Here is a 22394-nt window from a genome sequence, read left to right on the forward strand (position 1 = left end):
TGTTTATCGGGACTAAAATGAAGATCTAGTTTCCAAAGCAATCCTGTTAACACTGTGTAATCCATCTCAGATTGACAGACTTGAAGACTGGTCTCAGAGGCAGTTTGAGGATTACCCAGATCGAGTTTTATAGACCCCACACTTACTGGTTGCTATGTTTCAGCTATGATTACAGATTCAGAGAGGGAAAAACTACTTTGGACAGTGACATTTTCATTTTTACGATTTTTGCTATTTACACCACCACACATGAAGAGGAAAACAATGAAGAAAAACAACAGAAAGTGAGCAATCAATTCCACACAAGTAACATGTGTCATCCATCTGTAGACAACACTCTCGGGGCCCCCAGTCTCACATGGCTTCTGAAGGCTGTCAGTGTTGTTATTTACTTGTAATTCTACATTTCCTCCTCTTGTTTTTGCAAAGTCGGTTCCTTTGATGTTTAGATTTCATTTTGCCATCATTTTTTCCATGACACTCCGTTATAGTACATGCATAATCACTGCTATAGACACTGCTGTGTCACTTCTCTTCAATGCATTACCAATCATTATGTATACGTTTGGATTTATTGAAATACCTTACTGGTTTATTCCTTTTGTTGTTTTCCATTAAGACGTGGATTCATAAGCACTCAACTTAAAGGATTACCCAAAGCAAACCGGGAGATTAGTTCAAAAATACTTGTTGGTTTATTTGTGCCCGTGTAATAAGTGTTTTGTGCTGTGACTGGAGTTTCACTTTTCACTCTCCAGCTTTGCCAACTTGTCTTTCTGTCTAGCTTCCTGTTCTCCATTTTCACCTCCCAGAGGAACAACAGTCTGTATCATGTCCGAGTCTAAGGTTGACACAAAATGAAAAAAAGTTGGTCCGCCAGCACTGCTGAACATTCCATTTTAGGTTAAGTCATTATAGGTAAAACGCTGCAGATAAATTACTTCTTCCTCATCCACTTACACAGCATTCATCAGAGAGCAGAATACATTAAAGCTAATTGAGCATTTCTGCCATTTGGGCTGTATTAATTGAAAAGCCATCACTGCCAGCCATGCACCAAATGACCACATTAACTGTCAACATTATGTTTGACATCCTACTAGATGAAGTAGTGCTTGGGGAGCTCTCAGTGGGCTCTTAGAAGCACCAGACAAGAAATAGAGAGAGAGAGGAGCCTTGCAAGGTTTTTGTGTAGGTGGTCGGGCCTAAAGTCAAAGAACAAATTGCCATCTCTTTGCGTCACTGGTGCTAATCACTGATGGATTGATTTGCCGTGTCATCCAGGATTTGTGTCTGCTGAGATGAAACAGTACAAACTTTTCACAGAAACGAAACAGAAAAGAGAAAACGAGCCCTGCAGTCTATTTAGAGACGAGCACTTACAAGTTGTTTTTCTCGATTTGCACCTCATTCTGTTCGTTGAGCATCTATCATGTCATATTTTCCGCCTGCAATATATTTTCACCCTTGTTGCTCCTTGGGTCTCACCCTGTTTGAGTCTCTGAGCCTGTGTTCACAGTAGGCAGCCTAGGGATAAAATGCAGATTCCTGTCTCCTTTGGTACTCCCTGCACGGCACTCAGTCATGCACAGCCCTGTGTTGCTTGAGAGATGACAACAGTGCTTAATTTTAACATAAAAGGTATATGCTAGATCCCTCTAGATATTCTTCGACTTGCGTATTCGCTCAAGGATTATGTGGCATTGTTCTATGTAAAGAATGTACTGCGGACAAAAAATAGCTGAAGCATTACATTTAAAATTGCTTAGCTTTTTTGAAAAACAAATCCAGATGAATAAGCACTCTAACCCATTTTACTGACATAGACAAGCAAATAGGGCTTTCTGAATAAAATGCAAATGTGTACCCGTCAATCATACTACATACAACAGCTACATACATAATGTGATGATCGTTTTTTAACAAAACATTACATACAAATAACTCATGAATGCAATGACGCATTTTGAAAAATCATATGTTTAATAATAGATTGTGAGGTTGTCTTATATTCATAATGCTGCACATGGTGCCCTGCGTGATTGTACCCCTGATGTGCAAAAGAAGTTGTCCTTAATCGCACCGTGAGGACATTCCTGAAGCTGCCAAAACTCTCAAAGGATTCTTTTATCTGAATATACCTCGGGGACATAAGCCTCTGATGAGACTTTGTCTACTGGACTTCATTTGCATACTGGATTCATGGGCAACGAAGTGGTCACTGCTAGAGAGACAGACGGTGCTAACATGGGAAATCATAGTGCAGGATGCACATTGGAGTTGTATCACAGTACATTATCAGTAATTATCGGTGGGTAAGTAAGGCTGGGAAAAAATGATGGCCAACATACTCAACCAAAAGAACATCTCCCAGGAGGAAACCTGAGTGAATGTCTCTACCTGAACTATTTCCAGCCTATTAAAGTCCTCGTCATGTCTTTGTGTGAAATAGCTTCAAAAGAAATAAAATAACTTATTATGTATATTATAACCTGTCTTTCTTTTTTTCAATATTTCAAATAATTATGTGTTACGTAAATGCTAATTATGACCCTTGTCCGATAAATGCCTGGTACTAATTGGCACCCAGGGAATCAAAGCTTTTATGATTTTTTATTTTGCAGGTTGCCATGGATCATGGCTGCATCCGTATCATGAATCATTCTCTATCAACCCAAGGCAGATGTCGATCCACCCTGATCCCGGTTCTACTCAAGGTTTATTTTTGACATTAAAGGACTTTTTCTTCACACTTTTGCTCATGAGAGAATGCTTTGTTTGATCTCTATACATTATAATCAGTCAAGACCTGCTTCTGTTTTGATTTGGTGCAATAAAAAGTTGCATTTTTTTCAGCTTTACGTATCTTTTTTGAGCTCATTTTTCTTCCAAATAAATTCAGATGAAAAAAAGCTAACTGTGCAAAACCCTAAAGCTGACAGACAAAGTTGCAACTACTAATTACAGCTGAGCATTTGGCATCTAAGGTTTGAATAAGAACCCTTTGACTCAACTTGGAATGGATAATCCAAGTCAATAACAGATGATTAGTGACACAGTTCAAAATCCCTGTCTTAAAAATGTTAATTCATGCGTATAGGCTAACATGCATGATTTAATGTACAGTTTACTTTCAGGCCACATTAATCCCTGGAACCGAAAACATGATGATGCCACCATGGGCTTAGTGACCTGCTCAAACCTTCTGAAACACAGAGGTCCACAGACAATTTTACAACAGCCAGATTGTAATCCTATTACATCAGGCACTCTGCTCAGACAAATGAAATCATCTGCTGAAACTGGAGGGAGGCCAAGTTTACATAAATAAATTAGGAAACAGATTCACTTCCACCCCCTTCGGTGATTGCACCTGGATTCCCTAAACAGAAAAACAGTATAATTTCACTGATAAGGGCCTCTAAATAAATTGCACTCAAATTGTATTTGATTCAAAGGGGTATTCATATGTTGCCCTTTAAAATTTGAGATGCATTTGGCATTGTCTGCATATAATCTATTCCTTCAAAGTAAATACCGGCAGAAAGCAAATACTGTTTGAACTCGAGGATAAATCTGTTTTGTGAGTGAAATTATTCCAACAGTTTCATTGTTGAGAACCTTTCACAGATACAGTAGATAGTAATAACCAATAGTAGGAGCAAAAAGTAATGGATAAATAAATAGCTTAATTGAACTAATAATCTGTTTGAAAAGTTAGGTAAAAGTTTTGAATAAACATTTATAATCAACTTAAAGCAATATATAAACTAGAGCTTTAATAGTGAGCTAAAAGAAGTGAATTGATAAATAGCGATAAGTAGCTTAGTAACATTATTGGCTAAAGTTTGCTACGTAATAAATAAACAATTGAAGTATTTAGTGGGACGATTTAATAGCAATAGTTAACTCATTACTCACTCTATTCTATTCTATTAAAATACAAATACCTATTAGCTAGCAAGGGATAAACAGTTGAAATAAATGGATTAAAGAAAAGGATAAATGTTGAAATACAAATGGGTGGCTTGAATAATTAGCTGTATTGAATGGAAGTTCAACAGTAGGAAAAGATATATTGAAACAGCAGTGTTATATAACATTCAGTTTCAAATCAATTTAAATTAGCAGGATGGCTGGTGCCAGTAGACAGGTCCTTGAATTAATCTGACAGGGATGTAGCGATATAGCCTATGTTCGGAAAAAAAAAAGACCCATGTTAATGGCATGGTATTAATGCGTGAACACACTCACACTTGCAAAGTATCAAAGAGGGAGTATATAGCAATGTGTGAAAGAGTTAATGAGCTTGAGCTTCAAGGTAGCAGCCTGTTACAACAGTCGAGTGTGGATGGATGGGGCTGTTTGATCACTTGTTATCCAGGTGCGCTGCTTCAAGGTTGCAGTGTTATTGCATCTTGGCTAATTATGTAAAGTCAATACCAAAGTCTTTTCACATCCACATTCATTAGGCCTGGCAAGGCCCCTTCCCCACTGCTCCAGTCGCTTAAGCTAGACTATAAAAAAAAAAGTTGGGACTTTATTACAATCACATTCACTCTGTCTGATCTTTGTTCAAAGTCCTTGTCAGTGAGTGTCCCTTAATGGCAGGATATCAGGACAGCTTTGAATGAAAATACATTTTACTCTGTTTGTTTTGTTGGGAAAGAATTTGTTTCAATCAAAAGTTGAACAAACTAAGACTGAAGTCACATTACTTCTGTGTGTGTGGAAGTCAGTGTGCACGTGTTTTGGGGGATAAATAGGTGTGCAATGCTAGCCTTTGTTTTCTAATATCAAGTCAGTTTCATCTGCCCAAATGACCCAAGACCCCTAAAAACATGATGAATATTGTGGCAATATGTCATTATCCTGGCCCTGCAGAAATGAGAATGAATGCAGAGATGAATGAATTAAAAGCGGGAATTGAAATGAGGACTTCGCTGCCCCTTTGAGAATTGCCATTAGTGGCCAAGAAAATGAAAGATATTTCATCAAAGCCTGAGATGACAGCACTGTATCATTCACTTCGAGCAGCTGTGTCTTTTTTCCCCACACGAACCTCGGATTAATGCTTATCTGTAGTTCTTCAACATAATACTTGAGTTTTCTCCCTCTTTTTAATCTGAAGAAAATCACACCTTCCTTATTCCTCTGAGAGAGATGGTTTTTCCTGATTTGAAAAGAGGATTTCAGCTCGAGCGTAAACATTGTTGGAACGGAAGCACTTCTTTTTGTTCTCTGTTCTACAACACTCAAAATATATCAAATGTGAAGTAATGATCCCAAGTGTATTACATTTTAATGATGTTATTTAAGCATACGAGAACAATTAGTTCATCAGCAGAAAGAGGAGATAATTTCCAATGGCTCAGCTCCATTTAATAGCAGTCCCAGGGATGCTGGCATAGCAGAATAAGACCCTGTACAAGAGGACTGCAACAGTGGATGACATTTAGAACCATAAACAGCTACTTTAAGTTGTGATTGTGTAGGCAATTTACCTGAAGAGCCACTACACTTACAAAAAAATTGGTGTGAGAACACTTAAACGAAATATTGCGATTGGTTAATTTATTCATAGAAAATATGTTAACATGCCATGCTAAATCACCCTTAAATTTAATGTATATTTTACAGCATAATTCACAATAACAGCAGGCATTTCTACAAACAAGCTGACGTTGGATGCTGATGCTTAATTATATCCTGTAATGTAACATCATTAAAGAAAAAGGTATCGTTTGTATGATGTATAGCTTCAGTGAAACCTATCCCATGGCATCAATTACTCTTTGACAGTGTCACGGTTGCAGGGCCACCCATAACGATATCCGATGGGTCAGCTTGAAATTGGACAGGTGGGACGGTATGTCATCTTGACATAAGGACAATGGGAGCAGCATGAACGTTGATAGCCAGAAAAAAGAAAATGATCAGAAATGATAGATTTTTGTAAAACAAGCTTCAAGGGATTATACTATCTATCTTTTTGTCTCAGATATTATTATGGGAGAAATATTTGTTAAAACCTTCACATAGTGGAAGAACCTCTGTGTTTGAATATAATAATGTAAAAAAGTAATACATGTAATAAATGTGATGCTGTTCTAAAAAAAAAAAAGCCAACCTCCAACTGAGAGAAGCTTGACACTCAAAACAGTCATACACATGCCTGAGAGAGATTGCCGTCAATGACTGAGTTGCCATGGCTGCATAGCATCCCTCATATTTATTTTCCCTCAATGCTTTGAAAAACGGCAAGACAGGAGATACTAATCATACTCAAAGTTACTTTATTACCGTGAAGCATCATGTAGCCTTTGCTGCCGCTGCCATGTTCTTGTCACTCTTTAAAAATGATTAATGATTTTGCGATGTGTTAAATAAATTACCTTGAGCGCTGCAAGACAAGGAGAGTTCAGGTCTATAGGTAGGAGCTGATAAAGGTGTCCTTGGCATATTTCATACAAGAAAAAATCACAGTGGATTAAAAAAAGAAAGGTAGACTATTGCAAATAGCTCTGTTCTGTGAAGCTGAAAATGCTTCCCATGATTTGCCTGCAGTATATTTTTTTGCCACGTCTACAGATACCTTGCCCACAAAAGATGTGTTTAAATAACTATAACTTTACTTTATGAGACCCATATCTCCCCTATGAGCGTGCAGACATGTTTGTCTTTTGTGAAGGGATGAATGCATTTGGCAGCCGTTATGGAGATAACCAGCTGGATCCCAAATGGAAACCCCCAGGTATAAATAATCATTTTACTAATGAATACATTTATGATCTCAATCGCTGGTTTAAGTTAAAACAGCAGGAATTAAATGAGGGTCCCATTAAGAGGTAAAATAGACAATTGACAGGTCATTACCTGCTTAGTGTCTTCACTTACATATAGCACACATATCTGATTTATAGTCCCAATGCACATTTTTATACCGTTACGATGACAGATTTTTATCCTGTACAGCATTCTGCTCAACATTTCATTTACAGTTTTCATTTCCACTTTTATTATTGCATTATTTTTTTTCTTTATTTCTTTTAAAGTACCCCAATGTCACCTTGTTGGAGGTCCTTGGGATTTTTCATTGCTAACGTATGACAATAAAACCTTTGAATTTTCCAAGGTTATATCTGGTTTGGGTTCTTATTGTGTTCTCATCCTCAAACATAAACCCTTTAACAGTAGCTTTGCAACAAAATATCTGTTTCCACGTTTGGTTGTACTTAACCATGTTGTTCTCTTTTTGGCAGCACTTGGATCTCACTTTGACTTTGTTTTGCTTTTGAAGCTTAGTCTATAGTCTGAGCTCTTATCTAAAGTTAGTTCAGTTGCATTTTATTTACAATGATAGCAGAGACGAGAAGAAAAACAGAACGTCGCTTCACACAACAGCGTATTTAAGACAAGTGTCCCTTCGCTCTTTGATGAAACAACCAACCTTAACAGATAGTTATTTAAATAATACAATATTTGGTTTTATTACTTTAAAAGGCTACTCAGATCCTCTCTGTGGGGATTAAACCTGTACAACAGAGTGTTTAAGGATGTGTACATTTCTTTTTTGGATGTTATGGCGTTATGTAATAATTCAGATTTAGAAAACCATTTGAACAGCTTAAAACCAGATAAAAATGTCTTTAGTTTAACTTTAATGTCTGTACTTGAAGTTGAAAACTTTTCTAAGTATTGTATTGAAGCAGTTTGGTATATGACTCTGTCAGGACCCAAAGCTACAGTTTCAAGTTATTTTTGTGGTATAAAAACACCCTCACACACACACACACACACACACACACACACACACACACACACACACACACACACACACACACACACACACACACACACACACACACACACACACACACAAGCAAAAGTAAACAGGCTCAGTAAACCAAACACTTTTCAGAGGGAAGGAAATCCATGAATACACATAGACAACTGACATGTTTCTCTCTGTGGATACTTAATGTGATGAAATCGGACCAAATGCACTGTCAGACTTCATTCTATACTAAAGTGTTTACAATCCCAGCACTATGGACAGTACTTCAGTACCATGGATAGAGGTAATCAGGGTCTATTCAAAGTGATTGAATTCCTGCAAAGAGGCTGAAATGGGCGTTTATTGCATACATTTAGAGGTGGGTGTCATTTATGCTCCAATGATCTCTGTGTCCTCTAGCTTAAGGTCAATAAGCTTCTGGTCGGTTTCGTGTCTCTTCCCAAATCTATTAAGTCCTCAAGAGTCTGCTGTGTTTCTTTTACACTCTTATCTACCTTTTTTGTTATGATGATTTTGATTTAGTGGAAACCATGGTGGAAACAACATAACATGATGAAGTTAGGCAAGGTAGGCCCTGTTAAGAGCTGGTATTAACATGTTACTTGTGTGATCCAATCACAAGTGGACATCTTATTATGCACCAAAGATGTTTTGAGGCGGCAAAGAGATGTGACTGCTCAAAACCAACTTCAGAGGGTGTCTGGGCAACAATTGACCATCTTATTTTCAGCAAAGTTTACGGATAAGGGCCTTTAATGTTGCCGGAGATTGGATTCGCAATAACATATGAGTCTTTGGCTTTTGGCCATCTCTTTTGTTGAAATTAGCATTTTGAAAGTATTTTTCATGTCAGAAACTTAAGAGTCATTCTCCTGTTTTGGATGTTATGATCAAAGTGAGGGTAATTTAGTTTGTTGCTCTAAATATTTGACACCCACCTAAATGCTCTTAGACCCAGATTTTTGGAGGTCTTTGCACTTATGGAAAAGGAGATTGTGTTGGTTCCTGGAAATCGTCAATAGACAATATTCAAATATCAAGGTTTATAAAATATATCAGGAAAATCATCACTTAATAATGTATTTTCTATGTGAGTGTAAGAACTAAAGTGTATACATACACACAACAAACCAATACCAAAACTACTTTTCAGTATGTGTTATATGCAAACCGAAACGATGTTCATGTATATTTTCATAGAGCAGGGAAGTGAGATTCGATCAAGTGGTCACTTAAACAATGTGGAGCACAAATATGCATGTTTGTGCGATGTTTGAACCAGGGTGTAGAAGCGGTCATGATTTCTCTACCACACATACGATGCAATACATTTAAACTATAAAACATAATATTCACTATGGAGTTCAAGGAATATATTTTTATTCATCTCTTCAATGTGTTATTAATGTAAAAGTGAAAAACCCTCAAGGAATCATAGAGGGCATGACCATATCTTAAATGAGAAAAGGAGCAGAGAGAGAGAAAGTTGCAATAAAACCGAGGCTAATCCCTCTGATACCATTTGGCAGACGGTTGCTTGATATACCTCAGGCTGGATATTAAAAATCTCAGATGGGCTGTCCAACTGACAACTTAATCCATTTAGGGACATTGAGTAAGCAGCAGGAAGCTGAGTCAGGGTCAGTGTACACACAGGTCTGTCATTTCTCACACAAGGCACAATAAGTTTATCTCTGGTAATCTATTTGGAAAGAAGTCAGACAGAAACAGCAGAGAGGCAGGAGAAAAATGCAATCATCCACTTTGATATGATGATGATTAAACGGTGTCACATCATTAAAGCCTAATCAGACAGCAGCTACACAAGTACTTCAAAAAAGAAAACCTGTGCTGTTTATTCTGGCACTGTCAAATAGGAAAAGAAAAAGACTGTAAGAACACCATTGTCAGGTGTGAAGATATGTTATGCAAAATCCTTCAATAGCGAAGGGTACTGAAAATGACCTTTTGAAAACAGAGCAGTTCAATATGTTAATTAATAAGGCCATGATTCAAGGTAGAGCAAGATTGGCTGGGGGCAAAGCAGTCTCATAGACTTTCCTATTAGTATCTGCAGAAAAAGTATAGAAGAGATTTGGTCAAATAAAAACAGAATATAAGCCGAGTGTGGTGGCTTACGTAACAAAGACGTTATGAGTTCTTGAGAGACAGAAAACGTTAACATAAAAAAAAGTGATGTAGAGACTTGTAATGTGTACTGGCTATTTAAGAAAGGTGCTATGATTGAGTTTCACAAGAACAGTTCTAGACAGAAAATATAAAACTTTATATGACTTTACATAATCTTGATATAGCATCTTCAATTTTTGTTATGAATATATATATATATATATATATATATATATATATATATATATATATATATCTTAATAGCCTATATTTTAATATTAGATAATTAGCTAATAGCTACACAGGAGTTTCTAGTCTTTATGCTAAGCTAAGCTAGCTGTCTGCTGGTTGTAGGTTATCAATCTTCCCGTCTTACTCTCTGCAAGAAATGCATATTTCTTTTAAAGGTCAAAACCATTTTTTCAAAGAAAATACTGAGAAATCAATCATGGTAAGTATTTGGGGCTGATGATGTGCCAGCTTGTAAGCAGAGCAATTACTGAACCTACTCAATATTTTTTAAAGAATATTTTTTATGAAGATCCAGGTAGAAAAGAGCTGATTCTGAAATGCAATATCCTCATTTAAGTGGCATCTATTGAAGTGATAGCAGGTAATACAAATACATGGCGCGGGGGGTCAATTCATTGAACTGGGGGCACTTAAATCTGTTTTTGAATAAATATGTTTTCCTATATGGTAGCTGTGCAATGTTGTGAATAAAGGTTTGGATGGAATTATTTACATCAAATTCAAACTCTTTGTAGCCATTGCTCACGAAACCTAGAAAATAAAGACAGGCGCATGAGACGAAAGACACAAAACAAAAGTTTGTACTGATTCTTTAAATATCAACAAACTGTGCAGTCATGCAGTGACTCATGCATTGACACAAGCATTTACAGTCAATTTATTCAAGCTTTTCAAAAATATCAACTCTGACAGGTGTCATTGTGCACAATCTACCAAATTCACATCACCAAGCAATAGAGTGAGAGAGAGGGTGTTGTGGGCAGAGGGGGCTCATTGTTTGTCTCCTGAGCCTCTCAAACCTGTTCCTGATGAGATCAAATTTTAAACCAGACTGCATGAGCTGCTGGTTCAATACTGCCATCTTCTGGATTAAGTTGTTTATTGTACCATGAAATGGGTCCTCTACCTCTTTCCTAAGAACCTGTTTAACATCCTTAGTCCATCCAATAATGATGTTTCCGGTCCCCAATCATAAACCAATAACAAACACACTGTGGATACTATTCAAAGGATAGACAAAGGATTTGTGTTTGGACTACAGGAAAGGATTATCTAATTTATTGAATCCCTGTTTAACTCTAATCCAATTAACCCTCCAATTAGTAAAGTCTTATTTCTATTGCTGCTGATGGAGACACACTGCATGTGAACTACAACATGTTATGTTAGAAATCTTAAAGTTTCCTCACAAAAATACATCAGATTCCAAATGAGTGAGCAACACTAAACTCCTCAGAAAGAGGGCTTTGTATGGAGTGTATCATATCCACACCATACAATATATGTTATTGTAATAGCAGAAGTGTCTCCTCTGCATCCTTAAAGGTTGTTTTCCTTCAGAAAACGTATGTGAAAACATAATCAAAATATCAGCATTGATTCGTTAATGTGCAATAAACCCACACCATATTTCTCGATTAAAAATGATTTGGTGAAAGGTAACCTGCAAAGATGTGGGCTAACCTGCTATTGCTAAACAGCTATGCAAAGGATATCTTATTATTTTATAATAAGATGTATTATTTTATAATAAGATGACAGGATATCTTACTATTTTATAATAAAATATCAGATGACAGGATATCTTAATATTTAATAATAAGATATCCCGTCTTATTATTTTATTTCATGATGTACTATATACAGGGATTAGCAGCTGCAAACAACTTTGTAATTGTGGAATATTCAGACAGAAGAAAAGTCTACTGTAGTAAATGTGCACATATTCACCGGAAGTACTGTATGCCTGCCACTCGTTATCTTGTGTCTACCTTGACACTGACGGATTCAACAATTGGCTTGGAGTTTGTTTAAATAATAACGACTTTTTGCTTTCTATCTGCCATAATCGTGAGCATGATGATAGATGTGCTCCAGTTCTGCACAATATTTTGCTTCCAGAGTCAAGCTTAGATAAGATCATATAACCACTTCCGGTTAATACCTTCAAAATAAATGTGTACTTACTGTGACAAGCCAGGGTAAAGGGTCATCTTAAATCCTTCTAGTGCCTCAGTATTGACCTTTGAAAGCAGAATATCCCCTCCGGCCCATTTTGATTTCTTTGTTCTTCTTGCTGTTGTTATCCCAGCGTTGCTTGATACCTGCAAATAAAGTTTTATGAAAAACAGTCGGTTAGTGACGTATAATTAAGGGGACAGAGGGAGGGCTGTTTGAAAGCAAAGAGGCACTTCTTTCAACATGTTTTAAATAAAAGGAATTACCTGACACACGGAAGAGAGCGTTCAGAGTCAGTAAGATGCCTTATCTTCAAATGAGATGATACAATGTTGAAACATTATTGCATTTCTGAGACGTTTAATCTGGGGGTAAACAAACTTGAGTTGCTAGCTTACTGTTAGCCAGCTGCTGCTCTGTTTAGCTTATTGGACTTTTCTTTCCGCTAAATGTTGACCCAGTGTGCCTCAAAATAGGGTTATTTCTTACAGCAGCTTAACACGACCTGACAACATGGCGAGCGTGCATGAGAGTTTGTATTTCAATCCTATGATGACGAACGGAGTGGTCCACGCTAACGTATTTGGGATCAAAGACTGGGTGACTCCGTATAAAATATCTGTCCTGGCGCTGCTGTACGACATGACTGCGTCCAAAATCAGTCTACCGGAGAGAAGGAGACTTAACAAACTCATCCTACCCTTGCAGCAGGTTGGTTTTTATCAATGTGTTATCTTGCATACTTCTGTGTTGTGACCAGAGGTGGGAGAAGAACTCAGATCTTGTGTAAGAAATACTAGAGTGTACTCTGTTACAAGTAAAAGATCTGCATTCAAATGTTACTCGAGTGAAAATACGAATGTATTGGCATTTACGTATACTTAAAGTACCACAAGTTAAAGTAGTCATTGTGCAGATTGGCCCATTTCTCAATCATATATTGTATGTTTTAATTATAATTAGTGATGTGTGGTAAAGGTGGAACACATCTGAACTACTTTATTTACTATTGGGTAGCTTGTGGATTTAATCCAGTTGGAACTAAAGTCTTATTTAAGTGTTGACCATATTGTTTATCAGTAATCCATATCTGCATATGAACTAAAGGTACTACATAAATGTAATGGAGTAAAAGTACAATATTTACCTCTGAATTGTGTTGGAGTAGAAGTACAACATAGCATTAAATGGAAACACTCAAGTAAAAGACAGGTAGCTCGAAATTGCTCTTAAGTAGTTACTTGAGCTAATGTACTTAGTTACTCACTCAGTGAGTGTAATGTGTATTATCTAGCATACACTGTGTTTTGGAGCAGGTGTTTCATAGTTGTTTACATTTTAATACTGGCTGCTTTTTCGTTTTGCACTAACCAAGACCTGTAACAAGAATGTTGTATACATAAATCTATGCCAAATATAGTATTTACTAGTGTCATTCTGCAGTTACTTCAGTACTTTCTATTTTCTTCATTCATTGCTTTCACCTGGTTTTGTATAATGCTGCTACTTACCTTTTACTTGAAATTTGTAATTATTTTATTTTACATTTTTTATGTTTTATTTTAAATGTTATGTGTGTGCACTTTACTAAATGTAGTTTTTATACAGTTTTCATTTGTCTCTGTCAGTCCTGTAACTATGTACATATCCCCTGTGTGGAACTAATAAAGGGATTCTGATTCTTTACCTTATTTCATGTGATCAGGGTCCAGACCTGAGTCTTGGCCAATTCCTGAAGACTGTGGAGGAGTGTTGTCCTCAGACCGCTTATGCTGTCAAACAAAGGTATGCTGCTTCCATCTGAAACACTGGGACTTTATTTAATTACTTAAGTAACAGACAATGCCGTAGCTCTGCATACAGTGGGGCAAAAAAGTATTTAGTCAGCCACCAATTGTGCAAGTTCTCCCATTTAAAAAGATGAGAGGCCTGTAATTTTTATCATAGGTATACCTCAACTATGAGAGACAGAATGAGAAAAAAAAATCCAGAAAATCACATTGTCTGATTTTTAATGAATTTATTTTCAAACGATTGTGGAAAATAAGTATTTGGTCAATAACAAAAGTTCATCTCAATACTTTGTTATATACCCTTTGTTGGCAATGACAGAGGTCCAACGTTTTCTGTAAGTCTTCACAAGGTTTTCACACACTGTTGCTGGTATTTTGGCCCATTCCTCCATGCAGATCTCCTCTAAAGCACTGATGTTTTGGGGCTGTCGCTGGGCAACACGGACTTTCAACTCCCTCCAAAGATTTTCTATGGGGTTGAGATCTGGAGACTGGCTAGGCCACTCCAGGACCTTGAAATGCTTCTTACGAAGCCACTCCTTCGTTGCCCTGGCGGTGTGTTTGGGATCATGGTCATGCTGAAAGACCCAGCCACGCTTCATCTTCAGTGCCCTTGCTGATGGAAGGAGGTTTTCACTCAAAATCTCACGATACATGGCCCCATTCATTCTTTCCTTTACACGGATCAGTCGTCCTGGTCCCTTTGCAGAAAAACAGCCCCAAAGCATGATGTTTCCACCCCCATGCTTCACAGTAGGTATGGTGTTCTTTGGATGCAACTCTGCATTCTTTCTCCTCCAAACACGACGACTTGAGTTTTTACCAAAAAGTTCTATTTTGGTTTCATCTGACCATATGACATTCTCCCAATCCTCTTCTGGATCATCCAAATGCCCTCTAGCAAACTTCAGACGGGCCTGGACATGTACTGGCTTAAGCAGGGGGACACGTCTGGAACTGCAGGATTTAAGTCCCTGGTGGCGTAGTGTGTTACTGATGGTAGCCTCTGTTACTTTGGTCCCAGCTCTCTGCAGGTCATTCACTAGGTCCCCCCGTGTGGTTCTGGGATTTTTGCTCACCGTTCTTGTGATCATTTTGACCCCACGGGGTGAGATCTTGCGTGGAGCCCCAGATGGAGGGAGATTAGCAGTGGTCTTGTATGTCTTCCATTTTCTAATAATTGCTCCCACAGCTGATTTCTTCACACCAAGCTGCTTACCTATTGCAGATTCAGTTTTCCCAGCCTGGTGCAGGTCTACAATTTTGTCTCTGGTCTCCTTTGACAGCTCTTTGGTCTTGGCCATAGTGGAGTTTGGAGTATGACTGTTTGAGGTTGTGGACAGGTGTCTTTTATACTGATAACGAGTTCAAAAAGGTGCCATTAATACAGGTAACGAGTGGAGGACAGAGGAGCCTCTTAAAGAAGAAGTTACAGGTCTGTGAGAGCCAGAAATCTTGCTTGTTTGTAGGTGACCAAATACTTATTTTACCGAGGAATTTACCAATTAATTCATTAAAAATCCTACAATGTGATTTCCTGGATTTTTTTTCTCATTTTGTCTCTCATAGTTGAAGTGTACCTATGATAAAAATTACAGGCCTCTCTCATCTTTTTAAATGGGAGAACTTGCACAATTGGTGGCTGACTAAATACTTTTTTGCCCCACTGTATAAAGGCTCACCATTGGGTGGCATTTGGTATGGCATTTAAGTGACATAATAACCGACAATAATGTTAAAGTTTGGATATGTGTAGTTGCTGAGTCCATTGTTTTTTTCCTTCAAAGGCTGCAGGAAATGGCAGACGGAGAGCTGAAAGACATGGAGTACTTCTTTTCCACTCTTCCCACTCCATTCACTGCTTTTGATTCAGAGGCTTATAAAACCAGTGTTGTAGGTGAGAAGCACACTTTCTCAGCTTTTAAAAGGTTACTTTGGTTTTGTTGAAATGGGGTTGTATAACGTACATTTTTTATTATTGTGACTGTAACCTGCATTGGATGTAGTGGAGAAGCAGGAAGGAGTTTCTTTTAAGTGTGTGTTTTATTTAGATATCTTCACTGATCTGCCTTACGCTCTTTTCAAACACAAAAGCAGTCATTGGCAATAAGACAGTAAACATTGTTCTAAATATAGCATACTTTTAAACTGATATGATATGTGGTTAAAATACTTTTTGCTACTGCCCCTGTCCCCAACAGTACATTGCTTAGCCTCCAGGCCATTACACCTTTCTGTTTCTCTAAACTGGGGGCATGTCCACCCATCTATTGTAGATTCTCTGGATCTCATACAACATTCATTACATTTAGATTGTCCCTTTTTACAGTCTTGTATTCATTTATTTCCCTCCTATTTCTTAGGTCTTTTTATGAGACACATGCTTCTGGCCTACAACAAGCTGTCTTTCAGTCAGGTTTACAAGCTGTACAAGTCCCTGCAGCTCTACTACCACAGTCACTACGCCAAGCCTGCTGACGGGCAGTCTAGTTTGCCAGCGCTGGTCGCTGACGATTCCGACATGGACCTCACCAGCACTGAGGATACTGTGGGAGACAGGATCGACAGAGAGGAGCTGGACACCCCGATGCATGAGTCGGAGCTCCGGTAAGTGAATTATATATTTGGGTTTTTCTGATCATTGGCACCTACTAATTAAAATGTATTCAATGTGTGTATGCCCAAGGTGTTCAGATACTAACTGGTCAAACTTTTGATTTGATGTTGCGATCAGAGGGATTTAAAAAAGCTGATCTTGTGTTATTTTTGCCCCACTGTAGGAGTGACAATGCGCCAAGCAGAGGCCCCCTGTCACAGAAACAAGCTGAGTACTTTCTTGCAAGACAGGTGAGATGTTAAATCAAGAAACTTTATCTGACTGTATTGATGCATTTTTTGTTTTCATTTGTAGATTTGCTGCCACAATAAATAACAAATGAACCAGGCATCCACATCCTGTGTCTAACCTAGATATGGTCATATAGAACCTTAGGGCTCTTAACAGTGTTTTAAAAAATCTTTCTGCAGGCTTATCTTCTGAAGAACGATGAGAACAAAGCTCTAAAGCCAGCTGCGCTGCAGGAAGAGCTCAACAACATGCTGAAATTTAACCCAGATTTTGCTGAGGCTGTGAGCTCCGTCCTCTAACCTTTTTCTACTTTGTCAAAAATGTTCCATAGCAGGAATATCTTCTTCATCAACTCTGTGATTTTCACTCTTTCCTCAGCATTATTTAAACTACCTGAACAGCATGAGAGTCCAGGACATCTTTCTCTCCGCCCACTGTCTCTTACATTATTTTGACCGGCTCATCTTGTCTGGTAATGAAGGAAAGAGCAATGGGGACGAGGGCTACGGCCGAAGTCTCCGCTACGCAGCTCTTAACCTGGCAAGCCTGCATTGTCGCTTCGGCCACTAGTGAGTACAAGACCTGGTCAACAGTGAACATGTTCCACAAACAGAGTAACTGTATAAAACATGGCTAAAATATCTGATCTCCATCAGTCAGCAGGCTGATCTGGCTCTACAGGAAGCCATCCGCATTGCCCAGGAGTCCAATGATCACGTGTGCTTGCAGCACTGTCTGGTAAAATACTTTATTCTCTACAACTATACGATAATACTTTATTGTGAGATCGAGTCTCATTTTTTTATTTCTTGCATTACCATTTTAATGTAGGTTTGATCTGGAATTAATATCTATTAAACTTCAGAAATGAGTAGTGCATAAAGAGTGCTTCAGTCTAAATTAAACGTGGCGCCCTGCACAACACTTTACATTTGCTGTTCAGGTGGGGTCAAATATTTTAACTTTAACAGGCTTCAACATAATATGACATTTGCTATGTTATTATTTGACTTCATGTCACTGATGAACTAAATGGTTCATTATGTCTGAATTTGAAATAAGTGTGCCTTATTGTATTCCTCCCTGTCTCTGTGTCAGAGTTGGCTGTACACCCTGGAGCAAATGAAGGGATCTGACAGCACTGTGCTGACGGAGGACTCCGTGAAAATGGCCGCCCATTTCTGCCTGCCAGTGAGTGCCACATAAGGTCTTTAATAAGAATACCTATATTAAAGTGGCTGGCAGTTAATTTCATTATGTTTTAATTGCTTTGGCTCACTTTTTTCAAAGACACCTGTACTAAATTGCTTTGTAAATTGGGATAAAAACGTTGTTTATGTTCATCTCTCATTGCATTTTTAATGAAAGGTTATTATTAAATAATTTGCTTAACCAGATCCTTTCATAGGTTTTATTTTGACATGTGTTGTCCAACACACTGATGATAATCCTCTCTGCTGTAGTACCTGGCATCTCTGGGCAATCAGTCTCTGGTCCAGCAGGGGGCGACGCAGGGGGAGACGGCCCACAAACTGATGGATGCTCTGAAGGACACAGACATCCTGCACTGGAAGCACAGCCTGTCGGAGCTGATCGAGATCAGTCTGGCTCAGACTACGTCCATATGGAGGATGTACGGCAAGAGGTCAGGCTCTTCAACTCGCTTCCCCCCCATTTGTCAGTTGTGTTCACTTACAGTGAACTGCATGCTCGCAGGCAACCGTCCCTTTACTCACATCAAATCATGTCTGTGTGAAATGTCTCATGTTTTGACGCATGGATTAACATTTCTCACACCTAATGTATAAGACAAATTTGTCTTGAGTATAAAAATACTATTACAGGTTAAGGTGTATAAATACATGATTCAGGACCAGCCCTTTTATCTGCCTGTGTGTCCTGCAGCACCATGGCTCTGCAGCAGGCCCAGCTGCTTCTCAACATGAGCAGTCTGGAGCCAGTCAACTTCGGAGTCCAGCAGAACAACACGGAGGCATTCGCTGTGGCTCTGTGCCACCTGGCCGAGCTCCACGCTGAGCAGGTAACACATTTAATTTGATGTCGTCAGTCTGCTTTCTGCCCCGCTCCAGCACATCCATTAGTCAGGTGACCCAGCATTGAGGGAAAGGTGGTAAACATGGATCAGGTGTTCTTTACAGCTCCTTGACTTCAACATGTCTGTCTGCTTCTGTTGCAGGGCCTGTACTGTGCAGTTTCACACATTCTCCAGCATCTGAAAGAACAGTTTCCTCCTCACTCCCAGCACGCAAAGGTGCGTTCTCTTAACCCTAATGTAATATTCAGGGCAGACAGCAGAATCTGCAGACGTTGAGAAAGGTTTTAAGGCTGGTTGGCAAATTGTAACAAACAAAAAGTTCTCCATTTTGTCCATTTTACCTAGTGTGTTACACTACATGGTTCATGGGGATTTCATATTTTCCAGTTTTCAAGTTGTCTGTCTGCTATTAACATTTGTATTAAAACGAGTTCAATGTTTTAATGTACTATATTTAAATATATCATTAAAAAAAAAAGGTTAAAGCACACTAAATAACGGGAATTCCCCTTTAGTCAGAAGCTTACTAACGAGGACAGGTACCGCCATGCTAAGCTTAAGCAGCGAAATATCTCAATTCAAAGTGTTTTCAATAAATGTTACGGCGTAACAATATGTGTATGGTAAAACAGGTGTCAAAAGTCCGATTTATTTACTCGGGTCTTAAGACAGGTGGGAGACTTTGCTTGATTCTTGAATGCATGATAAGAAATCTACAAAATACTGATATTTGTTTACGTTTACCTCAATCTTTAATTCAGCTCTGGATGCTGTGTAATCTGAAAATCCAGTTTGAGAGACACATGAACGAAGGAAAATACCAAATGGCTGAGCCACTAGTCACGGCCATTTCTGCCTTAAACAAAACAGAAGGTCTCTACAGGTAACAACAAGATGCTTTATTCTAACAATGGCTGTCTCTAACGTGTGTATTTTGTGTCAGAGCTCTAACAGTGTTTTTTTCTGACAGGAAAGCTCAAGTTCTGAAGGCTCTCAACCGCAGCACTGAGGCGTACAGCGTCTTACAGCGGCTGCAGGTGCACTGTGAGACGACTAAATGCACAGAGGTGGTCATCAGGTAGACAAATGATTCATTCTGATGTTTCCTGGAGTGTAGAGGACTTCGAACTTACTTCAACTTAGCTGACATTCTCTTGTTATTTGTGGAATTGAATTGACTCACTTATTTTAGTGCTACCATAAATATTTTATGTATGACGTTCAAGCTTCAGTATGAGCTTCATTTTTTTCTTGTCTGCGTCATTGCCCATTTCTCTCTCGTACAGAGTTATGCTTTCCACCGCTGAGCTCCACTGGGAGTCGTCTGGCTTCTCCACAGCTCTTCCTCTCCTCCTGCAGGCCCTGGCTCTGGCTAGGAAGCACCACCTCCAATCCCTGGCCTCAGAGACCATCCTTCACCTGGCCTTCACTCAGGTCTGCAACAAAAAACACTAAAAATGTTCCCACACATACAAATCATCAAAGCCTTTTTTAAATTGCATTACGGCTGGTGTATAAAATCCCGAAAAATACAACATGCTTGGTTCCTTTAGTTGGTGCAAGGCTATATTTTTTGTAAAGCAACAAGCTTATTCAACGTGCTTTACAGGAGCATATAATTATATTAAACTTATGAACCTTCTTTACTGCTCTGTTTATTCAGCAGGATTACAGAAAAACTGCTAAACCAATTTTAATTGAACTTTTTTCAAAGGGTGTAGCATAGGCCAAGTAAGATCTCATCACATTTTGGAGCTGATCCAAATCATGGGGAAGATACACAAAAGTGCATGTGTGCTGCATTTCATAATCTATAACAACCCTTCACATTACGACTTAAAGCTCATGAACACATCAGTCGGGAAAATGACCAGCCAAGGAGCATGTGAATGCACCATTGGCCTTGGCAGATGTCTTTGCTGTGAGTGCCGTTCTAGCTGTCTCGGTTTTCTCTCCTCTCTGCAGCTGATGTTGGGAGTTCCTGAGCACGCTCTGAGTGTTCTGCATGAAGCCATCGAGCCTGTTCTGGCCCACGGATCGGTTATGGACAAGGGCAGAGCCCTGCTGCTGACCGCACGCTGTCAGATGGCAGTGGCTGGGTTCAGGCTGAACGGAAAAGGGCCGGCAGGTAACTGACCACATTGCAGTACATCTGATCTCATAGACATTCCCATTCAAAGAAACAGAGCAGCATGCACTCTGCTTGGGTCACTTTCTTTTCAACCAAATGACCACAACGAACAATGTCTGTCCTACTATCATTCTATTTTATGACTGATCTATATCACAGGTCTGTGTGGCTGTGCACCTTCTATTTACACTCTGCTTCTTGTTGTCTCCCTGCAGATTTTCACTTGGCGGGTTTGGCTGTTGACACGCTAAACGAGGCAGCAGGCTATTTCTCCAAGCTGAACTGTAAGGAGCGGCTGCGGGACGTCCACTACCTGCATGCTCTGCTCCACCGTTCCCTCGGACAAACCTCGCAGTGCCACAAAAGTGCGATGCTCTTCAGGCTGCTGGACCAGGAGCTGCAATCACCAGCGCCTCCGGTCTCCATGCGACTGTAACTACTCTCTGTCCAACAACCAACAGGAGTCATTTTGACTGATAAGGACACAGCGCCTCCTCTAGTTTCTGAGTTGAAAACCTGCTGCACACCACTAGATGGTGACAAAGATCTGTCCTGCTCTGTCAGCACTAAAGCATTTCATTTGCAAATATTTAGGCATGTGTGGACTCTTTGCACGCAGTGCCTGGGTAATAATTAGAGAAGACAATGTCAGTAGTCATATACAAGGCTGAGTTACCGGTAGACCCAAAATAGATCGCCTCGTCTGTGCACTCGGGTCCGTGTACAGATTTGAATGATGGCCTGATGATAAACATACCGGCTTAATAACACTCCATCCACAGCAGCACTCCATGTTTTTCAGACAGACATAGCATGCCTCCCCACGGCATGGTAGAAAGGTTAAAAGTTTATCAGGTGCTGTCACGGCTGTGCTGATTTACCCGCCGCTTTATGATGAATGAGGGTAATATCACAGTTAGCTACAAGATGAATGTGTTTCACTGGCCAGGATGATTCATATTTCGGCTGAAGAATACAGATGAAGTTGGAATCCCAAGGAGAAAATCGTGACCACATTGATAATGCAATAGCCCCTCGATGACATAACATCAGATACTATCCGTATTCCACTTACGTCTGTCACAATTTGAGATAACGGCTTTTTGTATGATGACATTACATTTAGGTGGCCTGACGGGCCTGTAATCCATTACACGCTGCACTTCTTTCAGGAAAATAAACGGCTTGTTTCGTCTTATTTGGTTCTCAGTTCATCTGGCTCAAGTAGGAATAATAGGAAAGGGTAATGTATCTGATGTCAGAACATCTCTCTGTGAAAGTTTGTTTTTAAAGGAGCCCTATTCTGCTTTTGGGGGCTTTCCCTTTCTTGTAGTGTATGATATTGGTTTCTGTGCAAGTAGTTATAGTTGCTGCACAAGCATATTAAAGGAAAGTAGAACCCTCGACATGGAATTCTCTTCTTTCTC

At 39.1% G+C, this 22394-nt stretch overlaps 1 protein-coding gene and 1 long non-coding RNA gene across 4 annotated transcripts in view; one reads left to right on the forward strand and one right to left on the reverse strand.

Moving 5' to 3' along the window:
* LOC134873874 (uncharacterized) overlaps nucleotides 1-12252 on the reverse strand; it is an 80664-nt gene extending 68412 nt beyond the window's left edge. Inside the window, exon 1 of the long non-coding RNA XR_010166997.1 lies at nucleotides 12149-12252. This is a non-coding gene — a long non-coding RNA (uncharacterized LOC134873874). The remainder of the gene's footprint in view (nucleotides 1-12148) is intronic.
* Nucleotides 12253-12347: 95 nt separating this feature from the next.
* Nucleotides 12348-22165, forward strand: anapc5 (anaphase promoting complex subunit 5). 3 transcript variants are annotated; one of them, XM_063896408.1, is made up of 18 exons: nucleotides 12350-12431; nucleotides 12616-12850; nucleotides 13845-13924; nucleotides 15720-15829; nucleotides 16296-16539; nucleotides 16713-16779; nucleotides 16960-17061; nucleotides 17159-17349; nucleotides 17437-17518; nucleotides 17879-17971; nucleotides 18244-18425; nucleotides 18686-18821; nucleotides 18978-19052; nucleotides 19598-19719; nucleotides 19807-19914; nucleotides 20123-20270; nucleotides 20802-20964; nucleotides 21183-22165. In XM_063896408.1, exons 2-18 carry the CDS (start codon nucleotides 12653-12655, stop codon nucleotides 21401-21403), a joined length of 2322 nt encoding a protein of 773 aa, XP_063752478.1. In that variant the 5' UTR covers nucleotides 12350-12431; nucleotides 12616-12652; the 3' UTR covers nucleotides 21404-22165. The 3 variants fall into 3 exon arrangements, with proteins under 3 accessions (XP_063752477.1, XP_063752478.1, XP_063752479.1); XM_063896409.1 differs by having other exon boundaries at nucleotides 12631-12850; XM_063896407.1 differs by having other exon boundaries at nucleotides 12348-12850.
* Nucleotides 22166-22394: the final 229 nt, after the last annotated feature.

This window comes from Eleginops maclovinus, chromosome 12 (genome assembly GCF_036324505.1).
Source record: "Eleginops maclovinus isolate JMC-PN-2008 ecotype Puerto Natales chromosome 12, JC_Emac_rtc_rv5, whole genome shotgun sequence".
NCBI lineage: Eukaryota > Metazoa > Chordata > Actinopteri > Perciformes > Eleginopidae > Eleginops > Eleginops maclovinus.